A 16556-nucleotide genomic window follows, 5' to 3' on the forward strand; every position below is an offset into this window, starting at 1 on the left:
TATCTAGGTGTGTAGTAGTATATCTAGTTGTGTGTAGTAGTAGTAGTATATCTAGTTGTGTGTAGTAGTAGTAGTATATCTAGGTGTGTAGTAGTAGTAGTAGTATATCTAGGTGTGTAGTAGTAGTAGTAGTATATCTAGGTGTGTAGTAGTAGTAGTATATCTAGGTGTGTAGTAGTAGTAGTAGTATATCTAGGTGTGTAGTAGTAGTAGTAGTATATCTAGGTGTGTAGTAGTAGTAGTATATCTAGGTGTGTAGTAGTAGTAGTAGTATATCTAGGTGTGTAGTAGTAGTAGTATATCTAGGTGTGTAGTAGTAGTAGTAGTAGTATATCTAGGTGTGTAGTAGTATATCTAGTTGTGTGTAGTAGTAGTAGTATATCTAGGTGTGTAGTAGTAGTAGTAGTATATCTAGGTGTGTAGTAGTAGTAGTAGTAGTATATCTAGGTGTGTAGTAGTAGTAGTAGTATATCTAGGTGTGTAGTAGTAGTAGTAGTAGTATATCTAGGTGTGTCTCCGTAGCAGGAACATGAGAAAGACAGCCGAGAGGAGGATACACAGGGTGCACACAGTGGGGACCACGACCTCTGTTACCATCTCCATATGGCTGGTCAGGGGGTCTGCAACACACACATCAGCACAACAACCATTTTACACAGATTACTTTAACATTTAAGCAGTCTTTATAAATGCTCAAGCGAGCACAGCACTCAAAGGGTTAATCATTTCCCCAAAGTATAATCTTATATATTATGAATTATTTTTTTTCTAATCGTGTATCAAGTCTTGTAATATATTATGAATTTTCTTACCGTGTATAAGTCTTAGTATATTGGCAGCAGTACTCCGCTGTTCCTCTAATGGAGACAGAAACATCAAGTTGAGTTGAACCCAGAAAGAGGCACGTTAACCCTTTGAGAACCGTAATGCCGCGTTAAAACCTACAGGAGGGTATCTCTCCAGGAACAGGGTTGGAGTTAAAACCTACAGGAGGGTCTCTCTCCAGGAACAGGGTTGGAGTTAAAACCTACAGGAGGGTATCTCTCCAGGAACAGGGTTGGAGTTAAAACCTACAGGAGGGTATCTCTCCAGGAACAGGGTTGGAGTTAAAACCTACAGGAGGGTATCTCTCCAGGAACAGGGTTGGAGTTAAAACCTCCAGGAGGGTATCTCTCCAGGAACAGGGTTGGAGTTAAAACCTACAGGAGGGTATCTCTCCAGGAACAGGGTTGGAGTTAAAACCTCCAGGAGGGTATCTCTCCAGGAACAGGGTTGGAGTTAAAACCTACAGGAGGGTATCTCTTCAGGAACAGGGTTGGAGTTAAAACCTCCAGGAGGGTATCTCTCCAGGAACAGGGTTGGAGTTAAAACCTCCAGGAGGGTATCTCTCCAGGAACAGGGTTGGCGTTAAAACCTACAGGAGAGTCTCTCTCCAGGAACAGGGTTGGAGTTAAAACCTCCAGGAGGGTATCACTCCAGGAACAGGGTTGGAGTTAAAACCTCCAGGAGGGTTTCTCTCCAGGAACAGGGTTGGAGTTAATACCTACAGGAGGGTTTCTCTCCAGGAACAGGGTCGGAGTTAAAACCTACAGGAGGGTAGCTCTCCAGGAACAGGGTTGGAGTTAAAACCTACAGGAGGGTTTCTCTCCAGGAACAGGGTCGGAGTTAAAACCTCCAGGAGGGTATCTCTCCAGGAACAGGGTTGGAGTGTAAACCTACAGGATGGTATCTCTCCAGGAACAGGGTCGGAGTGCACTGCTCTACTTCAAACCTCCCTATACTTAGGCTACTATACAGTGGGGAGAACAAGTATATGATACACTGCCGATTTTGCAGGTTTTCCTACTTACAAAGCATGTAGAGGTCTGTAATTTTTATCATAGGTACACTTCAACTGTGAGAGACGGAATCTAAAATACAGAAAATCACATTGTATTATTTTTAAGTAATTAATTTACATTTTATTGCATGACATAAGTATTTGATACATGAGAAAAGCAGAACTTAATATTTGGTACAGAAACCTTTGTTTGCAATTACAGAGATCATGCGTTTCCTGTAGTTCTTGACCAGGTTTGCACACACTGCAGCAGGGATTTTGGCCCACTCCTCCATACAGACCTTCTCCAGATCCTTCAGGTTTCGGGGCCGTCGCTGGGCAATATGGACTTCAGCTCCCTCCAAAGATCTTCTATTGGGTTCAAGTCTGGAGACTGGCTAGGCCACTCCAGGACCTTGAGATGCTTCTTACGGAGCCACTCCTTAGTTGCCCTGGCTGTGTGTTTCGGGTCGTTGTCATGCTGGAAGACCCAGCCATGACCCATCTTCAATGCTCTTACTGAGGGAAGGAGGTTGTTGGCCCCATCCATCCTCCCCTCAATACGGTGCAGTCGTCCTGTCCCCTTTGCAGAAAAGCATCCCCAAAGAATGATGTTTCCACCTCCATGCTTCACGGTTGGGATGGTGTTCTTGGGGTTGTACTCATCCTTCTTCTTCCTCCAAACACGGCGAGTGGAGTTTAGACCAAAAAGCTCTATTTTTGTCTCATCAGACCACATGACCTTCTCCCATTCCTCCTCTGGATCATCCAGATGGTCATTGGCAAACTTCAGACGGGCCTGGACATGCGCAGGCTTGAGCAGGGGGACCTTGCGTGCGCTGCAGGATTTTAATCCATGACGGCGTAGTGTGTTACTAATGGTTTTCTTTGAGACTGTGGTCCCAGCTCTATTCAGGTCATTGACCAGGTCCTGCCGTGTAGTTCTGGGCTGATCCCTCACCTTCCTCATGATCATTGATGCCCCACGAGGTGAGATCTTGCATGGAGCCCCAGACCGAGGGTGATTGACCGTCATCTTGAACTTCTTCCATTTTCTAATAATTGCGCCAACAGTTGTTGCCTTCTCACCAAGCTGCTTGCCTATTGTCCTGTAGTCCATCCCAGCCTTGTGCAGGTCTACAATTTTATCCCTGATGTCCTTACACAGCTCCCTGGTCTTGGCCATTGTGGAGAGGTTGGAGTCTGTTTGATTGAGTGTGTGGACAGGTGTCTTTTATACAGGTAACGAGTTCAAACAGGTGCAGTTAATACAGGTAATGAGTGGAGAACAGGAGGGCTTCTTAAAGAAAAACTAACAGGTCTGTGAGAGCCGGAATTCTTACTGGTTGGTAGGTGATCAAATACTTATGTCATGCAATAAAATGCTAATTAATTACTTAAAAATCATACAATGTGATTTTCTGGTACAATATACAGTGTACCTATGATAAAAATTTCAGACCTCTACATGCTTTGTAAGTAGGAAAACCTGCAAAATCGGCAGTGTATCAAATACTTGTTCTCCCCACTGTATATTGATAATCATCATTTAAATTTAATTTAATTGTAATAGGATAAGAACTGACAAGTGATTTTATATATTAATATTTATTTGTTTATCACTCAATGTAGGTAAGTGATATGAGGCAGAATCTGTATTTGCCCCACCTAGTCCCTTCTTATTGAACACCAGGATATGAGGCAGAATCTCTATTTGTTTTCCCCACCTGGTCCCTTCTTATTGAACACCAGTTTTAAAGGGATGTTTTAATGTGAACTGACCTGCAGCCAGGAGCTGGTTACTGGAAGAGCAGGTCTCTGTGGCCTTCCTCTTCCAATTCTCTACCTGTACGAGGGTTCAGGGTTTAATATAGGATACACACTAGGAGGGTTAATATAGGATACACACTGGGAGGGTTAATATAGGATACACACTGGGAGGGTTAATATAGGATACACACTGGGAGGGTTAATATAGGATACACACTGGGAGGGTTAATATAGGATACACACTGGGAGGGTTAATATAGGATACACACTGGGAGGGTTTAGGGTTAGTATAGAATACACACTTATCATATTCTAATGATGTATTCTCTCTCTTCTCTCTGTCTCTCTGTCTCTCTCTCTTCCCCCCCTCTCTCTCTCCCCCCCCCTCCCTCTCTGTCTCTCTCTCTCTCTTCCCTCCCTCTCTGTCTCTCTCTCTCTCTCTTCCCCCCCTCTCTCCCCCTTTCTCAATATTTACAGGATGACGTCCTCCCCTGAATGTGGAATGCTCTATTTCCCACGTATATCCATTTCTACCAGGAGAACTATGTACATTTCCATGTTTTTATATTTAATATCAACCTGTTGTAATGTGTGTATTATATGATTGTATTAAAGATCTAACTGAAATGAGGAGCTAGTATATAGACACTGGGTGGTAATGATCCGTGCTCTCACCTCTCTCTGGTTGGGGAATCCGTTGGAGCTGATGATGCGTTTGTAGTACTGAACCGAGGCTTTTGGGTAACGCGGTTTATTCTTGTTCCTGAAGTCTACGTAGTACAGGCCAAACCTCTCGGAGTAGCCCTCGTCCCACTCAAACTTGTCCAGCAGAGACCAGGCGGTGTAGCCGCGCACGTTCACTCCGTCTTTGATGGCTAAAAAAAAGAAAGAAAGCGGAGAACAAGATCACGTCTGTTTTTAAAGTTTCGAAAGACAAAACCGGGCAATCGCGTCACTGTCTTAGGAAAAAAGTGGAAGTACATCACACCGTTTTTAGTCGGGGTTTAATACCGTATTCAATTCAAAAGGTACTCTGGATTTTACTGGAATAGACACTGTTCTTAGTTACTGAATAATACTGAATGTATCGTATGGGATTGTTGAAGAGTCTTGGTTAAACACGGGGAATAATAATAGTCCCATCAGATTACAATCCAAAACAGAGGTGTAGACATTTAGTGGGTATTACAGTAACGGTTCCAGTAATTTATTTAAAAAATGTAAACCATTTTTTATTTTGAAAGGGAAGACATATTGATCCCGAGATATAATAGAATATAAAATGTACATTAGACACCAGATACAGAGCATTCGGAAAGTATTCAGACCCCTTGACTTTTTCCACATTGTGTTACGTTACAGCCTTATTCTGAAATGGATTAAATAGTTCCCCCCCCCCCCCTTCAATCTACACACAATACCCCATAATGACATCACTAAACCTGTTTTTGCTTTGTCAATATTGGGTATTCAGAAATTGTTGCACATTTGTTAAAAACTGAAAAATCCAATTTACATAAGTATTCAGACCCTTTACTCAGTACTTTGAAGCACCTTTGGCAGTGACTACCAGCCTCGCGTCTTCTTGGGTATGACGTTACAAGCTTGGCACACCAGTAATTGGGGGGTTTCTCCCATTCTTCTCTGCAGATCCTCTCAAGATCTGTCAGGTTGGATGAGGAACGTTCAGCACAGATATTTTCAGGTCTCTCCAGAGATGTTTGATTGGGTTCAAGTCCGGGCTCTGGCTGGGCCACTCAAGGACATTCAGAGACTTGTCCCGGAAGCCACTCCTGCGTTGTCTTGGCTGTGTGTTTAGGGTCGTTGTCCTGTTGGAAGGTGAACCTTCGCCCCAGTCTGAGCTCCTGACTAGTCTCTCGGCCGCTCAAAAACATCCCCATGGCATGATGCTGCTTTTTATTGAATCCATTTTTAGAATAAGGATGTAACGTAACAAAATGTGGAAAAAGTCAAGAGGTCTGAATTCTCTCCGAATGCACTGTAAATACATACAGTTGAAGTCGGAAGTTTACATACACTTAGTTTGAAGTCATTACAACTCGTTTTTCAACCACTCCACAAATTTCTTCTTAACAAACTATAGTTTTGGCAAGTCGGTTAGGACATCTACTTTGTGCATGACACAAGTAATTTTTTCAACAATGTTTACAGACAGATTATTTCACTTATAATTCACTGTATCACAATTCCAGTGGGTCAGAAGTTTACATACACTAAGTTAACTTTAGAAGCTTCTAATAGGCTAATTGACATAATTTGAGCCAATTGGAGGTGTACCTGTGGATGTATTATAAGGCCTACCTTCAAACTCAGTGCCTCTTTGCTTGACATCGTGGGAAAATTAAAAGAAATCAGCCAAGACCTCAGAAAATCAATTGTAGACTTCCACAAGTCTGGTTCATCCTTGGGAGCAATTTCCAAACGCCTGAAGGTACCACGTTCATCTGTACAAACAATAATACGCAAGTATAACCACCATGGGACCAAGCAGCCGTCATACCGCTCAGGAAGGAGACACGTTCTGTCTCCTAGAGATGAACGAACTTTGGTGCAAAAAGTGCAAATCAATCCCAGAACAACAGCAAAGGACCTTGTGAAGATGCTCCTCATCCCCATGCTGTTTTATTTACTTTTCTGCTCTTTTGCACCCAAGTATCACTACTTGCACATCATTATCTGCTCATCTATCACTCCAGTGTTAATCTGCTAAATTGTAATTACTTTGCTACTATGGCCTATTTCTTGCCTTACCTCCTCACTCCATTTGCACACCACACTATATAGACTTTCTTTTTTTCTATTGTGTTATTGACTGTACATTTGTTTATTCCGTGTGTAACTGTTGTTGTTTGTGTCGCACTGCTTTGCTTTATCTTGGCCAGGTCGCAGTTGTAAATGAGAACTTGTAATAAAAAAACAAAAAATAGAACTGTTTGGCCATAATGACCATCATTATGTTTGGAGGAAAAAGGGGGAGGCTTGCAAGCCGAAGAACACCATCCCAACCGTGAAGCACGGGGATGGCAACATCATATTGTGGGGTGCTTTGCTGCTGGAGGGACTGGTGCACCTCGCAAAATAGATGACATGAGGAAGGAAAATTATGTGGATTTATTGAAGCAACATCTCAAGACATCAGTCAGGAAGTTAAAGCTTGGTCGCAAATGGGTCTTTCAAATGGACAATGACCCCAAGCATACTTCCAAAGTTGTGGCAAAATGGCTTAAGGACAACAAAATCAAGGTATTGGAGTGGCCATCACAAAGCCCTGACCTCAATCCCTTAGAAAATGTGTGGGCAGAACTGAAAAAAGCGTGTGTGAGCAAGGAGGCCTACAAACCTGACTCAGTTACACCAGCTCTGTCAGGAGGAATGGGCCAAAATTCACCCAACTTATTGTGGGAAGCTTGTGGAAGGCTACCCAAAATGTTTGATCTAAGTTAAACAATTTAAAGGCAATGCTACCAAATACTAATTGAGTGTATGTAAACTTCTGACCCACTGGGAATGTGATGAAAGAAATAAAAGCTGAAATAAATCATTCTCTACTATTATTCTGACATTTCACATTCTTAAAATAAAGTGGTGATCCTAACTGACCTAAGACAGGGAATTTTTACTATGATTAAATGTCAGGAATTGTGAAAAACTGAGTTTAAATGTATTTGGCTAAGATGTATGTAAACTTCTGACTTCAACTGTATATATTCACACACAAATAAAACATCACATCACTGAACAAAAAATATATAAATGCAACAATTTTAAAGGCCCGAATCAATGGATTCCACATTACTGGGAATACAGATATGCATCTGTTGGTCACAGGTAACTTTTTTTATAAAGTAGGGGTGTGGATCAGAAAACCAGTCAGTATCTGACCACCATTTTCCTCATGCAACGCGACACATCTCCTTCACATAGAGTTGATTGTGTTCTGAGGAATGTTATCCCACTCTTCAATCAAAGTTGCTGGATATTGGTGGGAACTGGAATACGCTGTCGTACACGTCGATCCAGAGCATCCCAAACATGCTCCATGGGTGACATGTCTGGTGAGTATACAGGCCATGGAAGAACTGGGACATTTTCAGCTTCCAGGACTTGGGGAACAGATCCTTGCGACATGGTGCCGTGTATTATCATGCTGAAACATGAGGTGATGGAGGCGGAGGAATGGCACGACAACGGGCCTCAGGATCTCGTCACAGCCATCGATAAAATACAATTTGGTTTCCATAGCTTATGCCTGTCCATACCATAACCCCACCGTCACCATGGGGAACTCTGGTCAAAACGTTGACATCAGCAAACCGCTCACCCACACACCATAAACTGCCATGGTACAGTTGAAATCGGGATTCATCCGTGAAGAGCACACTTCTCCAGCCTACCAATGGCCATCGAAGGGGAGCATTTGCCCACGGAAATCGGTTACGACGCCAAACTGCAGTCAGGTCAAGACCCTGGTGAGGACGACGAGCACACAGATGAGCAGAAATTCTTTGGTTGTGCAAACCCACAGTTTCATCAGCTGTCCGGGTGGCTGGTGTCAGACGATCCCGCAGGTGAAGACGCCAGATGTGGAGGTCCTGGGCTGGCGTGGATACACGTGGTCTGCGGTTGTGAGGCCGGTTGGACGTACTGCCAAATTCTCTAAAACGACGTTGGAGGCGGTTTATGGTAGAGAAATAAACATTCAATTATCAGGCAACAACTCTGGTGGACATTCCTGCAGTAAATATGCCAATTGCACACTATTTGAAAACTTGAAACATCTGTGGCATTGTGTTGTGTGACAAAACTGCACATTTTAGAGTGGGCTTTTATTGTCCCCAGCACAAGGTGCACCTATGTAATGATCATGCTGTTTAATCAGCTTCTTGATATGCCACACCTGTCGGGTGGATGGATTATCTTGGCAAAGGAGAAATGCTCACTAACAGAGATGTAAACACATTTGTGGTCAACATTTAAAATAAATTTAAAAAAAAATATATATATATATAAGCTTTTTGTGTATATGTTATGTTTATTTTTGTTCAGTTCAAATATATATATTATAATGTAATATGTTATATTACAGTATAATAGTGATACCTTTAAGCATCTCGTTGGTATAGTCCTTGTAGTACTGTATTCTCCAGTCATCACAGAGCTCAGTGCACGTGATCTTCTCCGACACCCCGTTCTCTGTCACGTAGATCATCGGGTTTTTGTACTGGGCCTACACAGAGACAGACGTCAGCATGAGGGTCACAGTTAGATTCCTGTCATCCTCAGTCTGAACTAGGGTTGAATATTTTTACAAATGTTCCATCCCGAGAATAAATCAATTTTCTCCCTGGGTAACCCGGTGTTTCCCGACAAAAAAAACGGAAGTGTCATTGAAAAGCATATAAAGTATATAAATAGGCCTATATCTGGATTTGATTAGAGCTTTGGTTGAAAATTCACCCTCATGATACCTGAGCCCGATGAGACACACATGAAAGACATTTAATGAGCCCTACATGAAAGACATTTAATGAGCCCTACATGAAAGACATTTAATGAGCCCTACATGAAAGATATTTTATGAGCCCAAGACCAAAAAAAAAAGCTGAAATGATTGTGCGATCATCCAATACATATATATGACATAGTCTACTGCACATTAATGCACGACAGAAAAAAAACAGAAAAGCCCATAGATGTAGCTAGATATATGCTCTCTTGGGTAAATAAATGAAACTAGTTCCAGTAGGCTAATCTTTTTGAGTGTGAATTGTGTTACTGTACTATATTGTATTATACTGTATTTTATGGTCTGGATTTACAGCGTTCAAACGATGATGAAGCAGAAGGGAACATGTGATTCTGGTGCAGCAAAATGCAATAAAATGCTAATTAATTACTTAAAAATCATACAATGTGATTTTCTGGATTTTTGTTTTAGATTCCGTCTCTCACAGTTGAAGTGTACCTATGATTAAAAAAAATGCAGACCTCTACATGCTTTGTAAGTAGAAAAACCTGCAGTGCATCCAATACTTGTTCTCCCCACTGTATATATAGGCCTATATGTCAATCTAGAACAGGACTATCTATTTTGGATGCAGTTTGAATGGCGCTGGTGGACAGAGGAAGACCGCTCGCGTGTGCACTGATTTAAAGCAACCAAATTCGAGCTGTTTTAAAAAGCTGCAGGTGCTATCAAAATTGGGGGGGGAAATGTGATTTCCCAAAAGCCAGATGGAGATGGGTTAATTAGACTAATTGCCCAAGGACCAGTCAGCTCTTCCCCCTCTGAGGGGCCCAAGGACCAGTCAGCCCTTCCCCCTCTGAGGGGCCCAAGGACCAGTCAGCCCTCCCCCCTCTGAGGAGGACAAGGACCAGTCAGCCCTTCCCCCTCTGAGGAGGACAAGGACCAGTCAGCCCTTCCCCCTCTGAGGGGCCCAAGAACCAGTCAGCCCTCCCCCCTCTGAGGAGGACAAGGACCAGTCAGCCCTTCCCCCTCTGAGGAGGACAAGGACCAGTCAGCCCTTCCCCCTCTGAGGAGGACAAGGACCAGTCAGCCCTTCCCCCTCTGAGGAGGACAAGGACCAGTCAGCCCTTCCCCCTCTGAGGGGCCCAAGAACCAGTCAGCCCTCCCCCCTCTGAGGAGGACAAGGACCTCTGAGGATAACTCTGATGCTGTCTGTATGGATGGATGATATCTGAGGATAACTCTGATGCTGTCTGTATGGATGTATGATATCTGAGGATAACTCTGATGCTGTCTGTATGGATGGATGATATCTGAGGATAACTCTGATGCTGTCTGTATGGATGTATGATATCTGAGGATAACTCTGATGCTGTCTGTATGGATGGATGATATCTGAGGATAACTCTGATGCTGTCTGTATGGATGTATGATATCTGAGGATAACTCTGATGCTGTCTGTATGGATGTATGATATCTGAGGATAACTCTGATGCTGTCTGTATGGATGTATGATATCTGAGGATAACTCTGATGCTGTCTGTATGGATGTATGATATCTGAGGATAACTCTGATGCTGTCTGTATGGATGTATGATATCTGAGGATAACTCTGATGCTGTCTATATGGATGGATGATATCTGAGGATAACTCTGATGCTGTCTGTATGGATGTATGATATCTGAGGATAACTCTGATGCTGTCTGTATGGATGGATGATATCTGAGGATAACTCTGATGCTGTCTGTATGGATGTATGATATCTGAGGATAACTCTGATGCTGTCTGTATGGATGTATGATATCTGTGGTTACTGAGGATAACTCTGATGCTGTCTATATGGATGGATGATATCTGAGGATAACTCTGATGCTGTCTATATGGATGGATGATATCTGAGGATAACTCTGATGCTGTCTGTATGGATGGATGATATCTGAGGATAACTCTGATGCTGTCTGTATGGATGGATGATATCTGAGGATAACTCTGATGCTGTCTGTATGGATGTATGATATCTGAGGATAACTCTGATGCTGTCTGTATGGATGTATGATATCTGAGGATAACTCTGATGCTGTCTGTATGGATGGATGATATCTGAGGATAACTCTGATGCTGTCTGTATGGATGTATGATATCTGAGGATAACTCTGATGCTGTCTGTATGGATGTATGATATCTGAGGATAACTCTGATGCTGTCTGTATGGATGTATGATATCTGAGGATAACTCTGATGCTGTCTGTATGGATGTATGATATCTGAGGATAACTCTGATGCTGTCTGTATGGATGTATGATATCTGAGGATAACTCTGATGCTGTCTGTATGGATGTATGATATCTGTGGTTACTGAGGATAACTCTGATGCTGTCTATATGGATGTATGATATCTGTGGTAACTTGTATCTGTACAGGGTGAACTCCTCTGAATTACTATATGTAAAAATATTTTCTGGTTCTCTCAGGGATTGTGTCTTATTTACACTGGTCTCACCACCCCCCACACACACACACACACACACATACATTTAAATGCTGGGACACCCGGTGGAGATTGGGCCTTGGTGGTCAGGTTACACTGTAAACTATATTATGGTTTGACTGGTCAACGGTGGTTGTTGTCGGGTTGAACGTTTTACACCTTCAGATGTTCTAAATGTAATGAAATGCCTTTTGTTCTCTCTCTCTCTCTTATCCTGTGTCCAGTCCACGGAGGAAGGTTGTATGATCACTTCTCATTTCCTAGCGCTTCTGAGCCTCTGGTCTAACTTGTAAGTCGCTCTGGATAAGAGCGTCTGCTAAATGACTTAAATGTAATGTAAATGTCTAGTAAGAGTATATTTCTGCTTTTCCGTGTAAGTTAACCTTAGAATTTATATGCCTAGAATAATGCTTTGTTAATGTCAGTATTGCATTGTAACTTAAGCTTTATGCCTTGTACGTGAACCCATTCATTTGACAAAGTTATTAAATAATACTTGTTTTGATATTCTCTTCCCATGACTATTCCTTGATCTTAGTCAGCTGAACACATAATACTTGATGGCACCTGGTTCAACTGTAGTCTCTTGCATATTGCTAATTATCTTTATGGAGTCAGATAAACATTTTAATAGGCTAATTGCTTCGTCTTATTACGAGTCGAATGTGAGGTATTTATACTGAACAAATATACAAACGCAAATCCCCCCCAAACGATCCGGCAGGTGAAGAGGTCCGAGGCATGTTTACTCGTGGTCTGCGGTTATAAGGCCGGCTGGAAGTACTGCCAAATGTTCTAAAACGACGTTGGAGGCAGCTTATGGTAGGGATATGAACATTACATTATCTGGCATCAACTCCGGTGGACATTCCTGCAGTCAGTTTGCCAATTGCACGCTCCCTCAAAACATTGTGTTGTGTGATAAAACTGCACATTTTAGTGGCATTTTATTGTCCCCGGGACAAGGTGCACCTATGTAATGATCATGCTGTTTTAATCAGCTTATTGATATGCCACACCTGTCAGGTGGATGGATTATCTTGGCAAAGAGGAAATGCTCACTAACAGGGATGAAAACAAGTTTGTGCACAGAACTTTAGATTTCTTTTGTGCGTATGAAACATTTCTGCGATATTTTATTTCCGTTCACGAAACATGGGACCCACACTTTACGTTTATATTTTTGTTCAGTGTATAATATCAAATACACTGTATACATACACATGTCAAATATTACTGCCCACTACATTACTATTCTACTGCTACTAAAATAAGTACTACTACTGTACTACAATTATTACTTATATTACAACAAGTAAATTGAGTTTTACTGCAGGATCAGTTGTTTTACTGCAGGATCAGTTGTTTTACTGCAGGATCAGTTGTTTTACTGTAGGATCAGTTGTTTTACTGCAGGATCAGTTGTTTTACTGCAGAATCAGTTGTTTTACTGCAGAATCAGTTGTTTTACTGCAGAATCAGTTGTTTTACTGCAGGATCAGTTGTTTTACTGCAGGATCAGTTGTTTTACTGCAGAATCAGTTGTTTTACTGCAGAATCAGTTGTTTTACTGCAGAATCAGTTGTTTTACTGCAGGATCAGTTGTTTTACTACAGGATCAGTTGTTTTACTACAGGATCAGTTGTTTTACTGCAGAATCAGTTGTTTTACTGCAGAATCAGTTGTTTTACTGCAGGAACAGTTGTTTTACTGCAGGATCAGTTGTTTTACTGCAGGATCAGTTGTTGTACTGATGATGTGGTGGTGAGGCTAGGAGATTTAAAGGCCTGTTGTTAAGAGAGACCCTTTTTGCTACAGTATCAAAACCCTTAGTTTTGAAGCGTAAAACAATACACTTTAACGATGGCTAACACGCCAGTTCTTTACCTTGACGAAGTTGAGCAGGCGTCTGAACCCCCAGGGGACAGAGTAGAGCCACTCTGATCCAGGATCAGGCCAGCGGGGGTCCACCAGTTCAGCTAGGTCTCTGTTCAAGACAATAAGAATAACAATGATAATAATATTAATAATAATATTAATAATAATGATAATAATAATACTGATAATAATATTAATGATGATAATATTAATGATAATAATAATACTGATAATAATATTAATGATGATAATAATATCAATAATGATACTAATAATAGTAATAATAGTAATGATAGTATTAACGATAATAATAATAATATTAATGATACTAATTATATTAATAATAATATTCATAATGATGATGATAATAATGATTATATTAATGATACTAATTATATTAATAATAATAATAATATTCATGATGATGATAATAATAGTAATAATAAAAGTAATGGTAGTATTAATAATAATAATATTAATGATACTAATACTTATAATAATAATAATATTCATGATGATGATAATAATAATATTAATGATACTAATTATATTAATAATAATATTCATAATGATGATGATAATAATAATAATATTAATGATACTAATTATATTAATTATATTAATAATAATAATAATATTCATGATGATGATGATGATAATAATAGTAATAATAAAAGTAATGGTAGTATTAATAATAATAATATTAATGATACTAATACTTATATTAATGATAATAATAATATTCATAATAATGATGCTAATAATAATAATGAATAATAATATATGCTGTCAAGTACAGCTACAATTGGCTCATTCATCCTCCCTCCTCTCCCCTGTAACTATTCCCCAGGCCATTGCTGTAAATGAGAATGTTTTCTCGGTCAACTTACCTCCACCTTACCTCACTCAACCCCTTTGTTATATCAAGGAGCCTAAATAAGTTCAGGAGTAAACATTTGCTTAACAAGTCACATAATAAGTTGCATCGACTCACTCAGTGTGCAAAATTGTATGTGTTCCCCACACATACAATTATCTGTAAGGTCTCTCAGTCGAGAAGTGAATTTCAAACCGATTCAACCACAAAGACCAAGGAGGTTTTCCAATGCCTCGCAAAGAAGGGCACCTATTGGTAGATTTATATTGGGCGAGTTACAGTTTTGACTTAAATCGGATAGGAAATCTATGGTAAGACTTGGAAATGGCTGTCTAGCAATGATCAACAACCAATTTGACAGAGCTTGAAGAATTTGGAAAAGAATAATGGGCATATCCTGCACATTCCAGGTGTACAAAGCTCTTAGAGACCTCAGAAAGACTCACAGCTGTAATCACTCTTAGAGACTTACCCAGAAAGACTCACAGCTGTAATCACTGCCAAAGGTGATTCTACAAAGTATTGACACAGGGGTGGGAATACTTTCTGTAAATTATATATTTCTGTATTACATTTTCAATACATATGAAAAAAAAATGTCTAAAAACATGTTTTCACTTTGTCATTATTGGGTATTGTGATGTCATAACGGGGTATTGTGATGTCATAACGGGGTATTGTGATGTCATAACGGGGTATTGTGATGTTATAACGGGGTATTGTGATGTCATTATGGGGTATTGTGATGTCATAATGGGGTATTGTGTGTAGACGGGTGAGGGATCAGAACACTTCCCGGATGATGTGTAAACACGGCAGTTCAAGTTGAAGATAATATGTGCCATCAGGTTTAAATTTACTGTCATTTCAATTAGTTTAACCTTGCTTAAATAAAACAATGCATTTTTAATTGTGAGCGAGCAATTGCGCCTTTTAACTTTTCAATTTAACTAATTTATGTTCAACATTAATTCAGTTGCCATTTGTAAGTAGCCTGAGCACAAGTCTGTTTGTGCCTTCATGCCACTCCTGCTAATTTCTAAGTACAAGTCATAGGTACAAGTCCATACATTGGAATTTGTCTTCGACAACAGCTCGTATTAAAAAAAAAACATTTATTAAACTAGGCATGTCAGTTCAGAACAAATTATTATTTACGATGACGGCCTACCCCGGCAAAACCCGGACGACGCTGGGCCAATTGTGCGCCGCCCTATGGGACTCCCAATCACAGTCGGATGTGATGCAGACCGGATGTGACCGACCGCTCTGTATTAGACTCTCTGCTAACCGACCGCTCTGTATTAGACTCTCTGCTAACCGACCGCTCTGTATTAGACTCTCTGCTAACCGACCGCTCTGTATTAGACTCTCTGCTAACCGACCGCTCTGTATTAGACTCTCTGCTAACCGACCGCTCTGTATTAGACTCTCTGCTAACCGACCGCTCTGTATTAGACTCTCTGCTAACCGACCGCTCTGTATTACTCTCTGCTAACCAACCGCTCTGTATTAGACTCTCTGCTAACCAACCGCTCTGTATTAGACTCTCTGCTAACCAACCGCTCTGTATTAGACTCTCTGCTAACCGACCGCTCTGTATTAGACTCTCTGCTAACCAACCGCTCTGTATTAGACTCTCTGCTAACCGACCGCTCTGTATTAGACTCTCTGCTAACCAACCGCTCTGTATTAGACTCCCTGCTAACCGACCGCTCTGTATTAGACTCTCTGCTAACCGACCGCTCTGTATTAGACTCTCTGCTAACCGACCGCTCTGTATTAGACTCTCTGCTAACCGACCAAAATGTTCAAATGTAGGCTACCTTTTAGTGTCGCTGATGTCACTCGCTCTCTACTAAAGTAGCCTACGATTAAAACCCAGATATTTTTGGTTTTATACTCAAGTAGACTTTGTGTCTTTCACTTGAGTCATTTTCCATTTATAATTTTACTCAAGTATGACAATACAGTACTTTTCCTCATTTCTGTCAATATCCAGTATCTTTAAGTGCTAGTAGTCTACCTGTCAGTGAAGTAGCTGCTGCTGCCGCGTCCCGACTGGTAGTTCTTCTGGGTAATGTAACGCGTGGTGAAGTGACCGATACCCAGGAAGTCACAGGTACCCTTAACGTAACTCTTCTCCTGGGAAGAGAAGGTGGGGAGACGGGACGTACCCAGACCCTGCTGGGCACTCTTACGACCTGGAGAGAGACAGAGAGAGAGAGAGAGAGA

At 41.0% G+C, this 16556-nt stretch overlaps 2 protein-coding genes across 3 annotated transcripts in view; one reads left to right on the forward strand and one right to left on the reverse strand.

Annotated features, from left to right (window-relative positions):
• Positions 1–4219, forward strand: part of zwilch (zwilch kinetochore protein) — a 43492-nt gene extending 39273 nt beyond the window's left edge. Inside the window, exon 18 of the mRNA XM_071404455.1 lies at positions 4067–4219. The gene's annotated coding sequence lies outside the window, so the exon portion shown is untranslated. The remainder of the gene's footprint in view (positions 1–4066) is intronic.
• lctlb (lactase-like b) overlaps positions 499–16556 on the reverse strand; it is a 38901-nt gene continuing 22843 nt past the window's right edge. For both annotated transcript variants that reach the window (XM_071404457.1, XM_071404456.1), the window contains exons 10-16: positions 16348–16525; positions 13454–13553; positions 8711–8837; positions 4265–4464; positions 3602–3665; positions 813–857; positions 499–620 (exon numbers count right to left, since the gene is read on the reverse strand). In XM_071404457.1, coding sequence (XP_071260558.1) covers positions 505–620; positions 813–857; positions 3602–3665; positions 4265–4464; positions 8711–8837; positions 13454–13553; positions 16348–16525 — 830 coding nt within the window. In that variant the 3' untranslated portion in view covers positions 499–504. The remainder of the gene's footprint in view (positions 621–812; positions 858–3601; positions 3666–4264; positions 4465–8710; positions 8838–13453; positions 13554–16347; positions 16526–16556) is intronic.

The sequence above is a fragment of the Salvelinus alpinus genome, chromosome 6 (assembly GCF_045679555.1).
Source record: "Salvelinus alpinus chromosome 6, SLU_Salpinus.1, whole genome shotgun sequence".
NCBI lineage: Eukaryota > Metazoa > Chordata > Actinopteri > Salmoniformes > Salmonidae > Salvelinus > Salvelinus alpinus.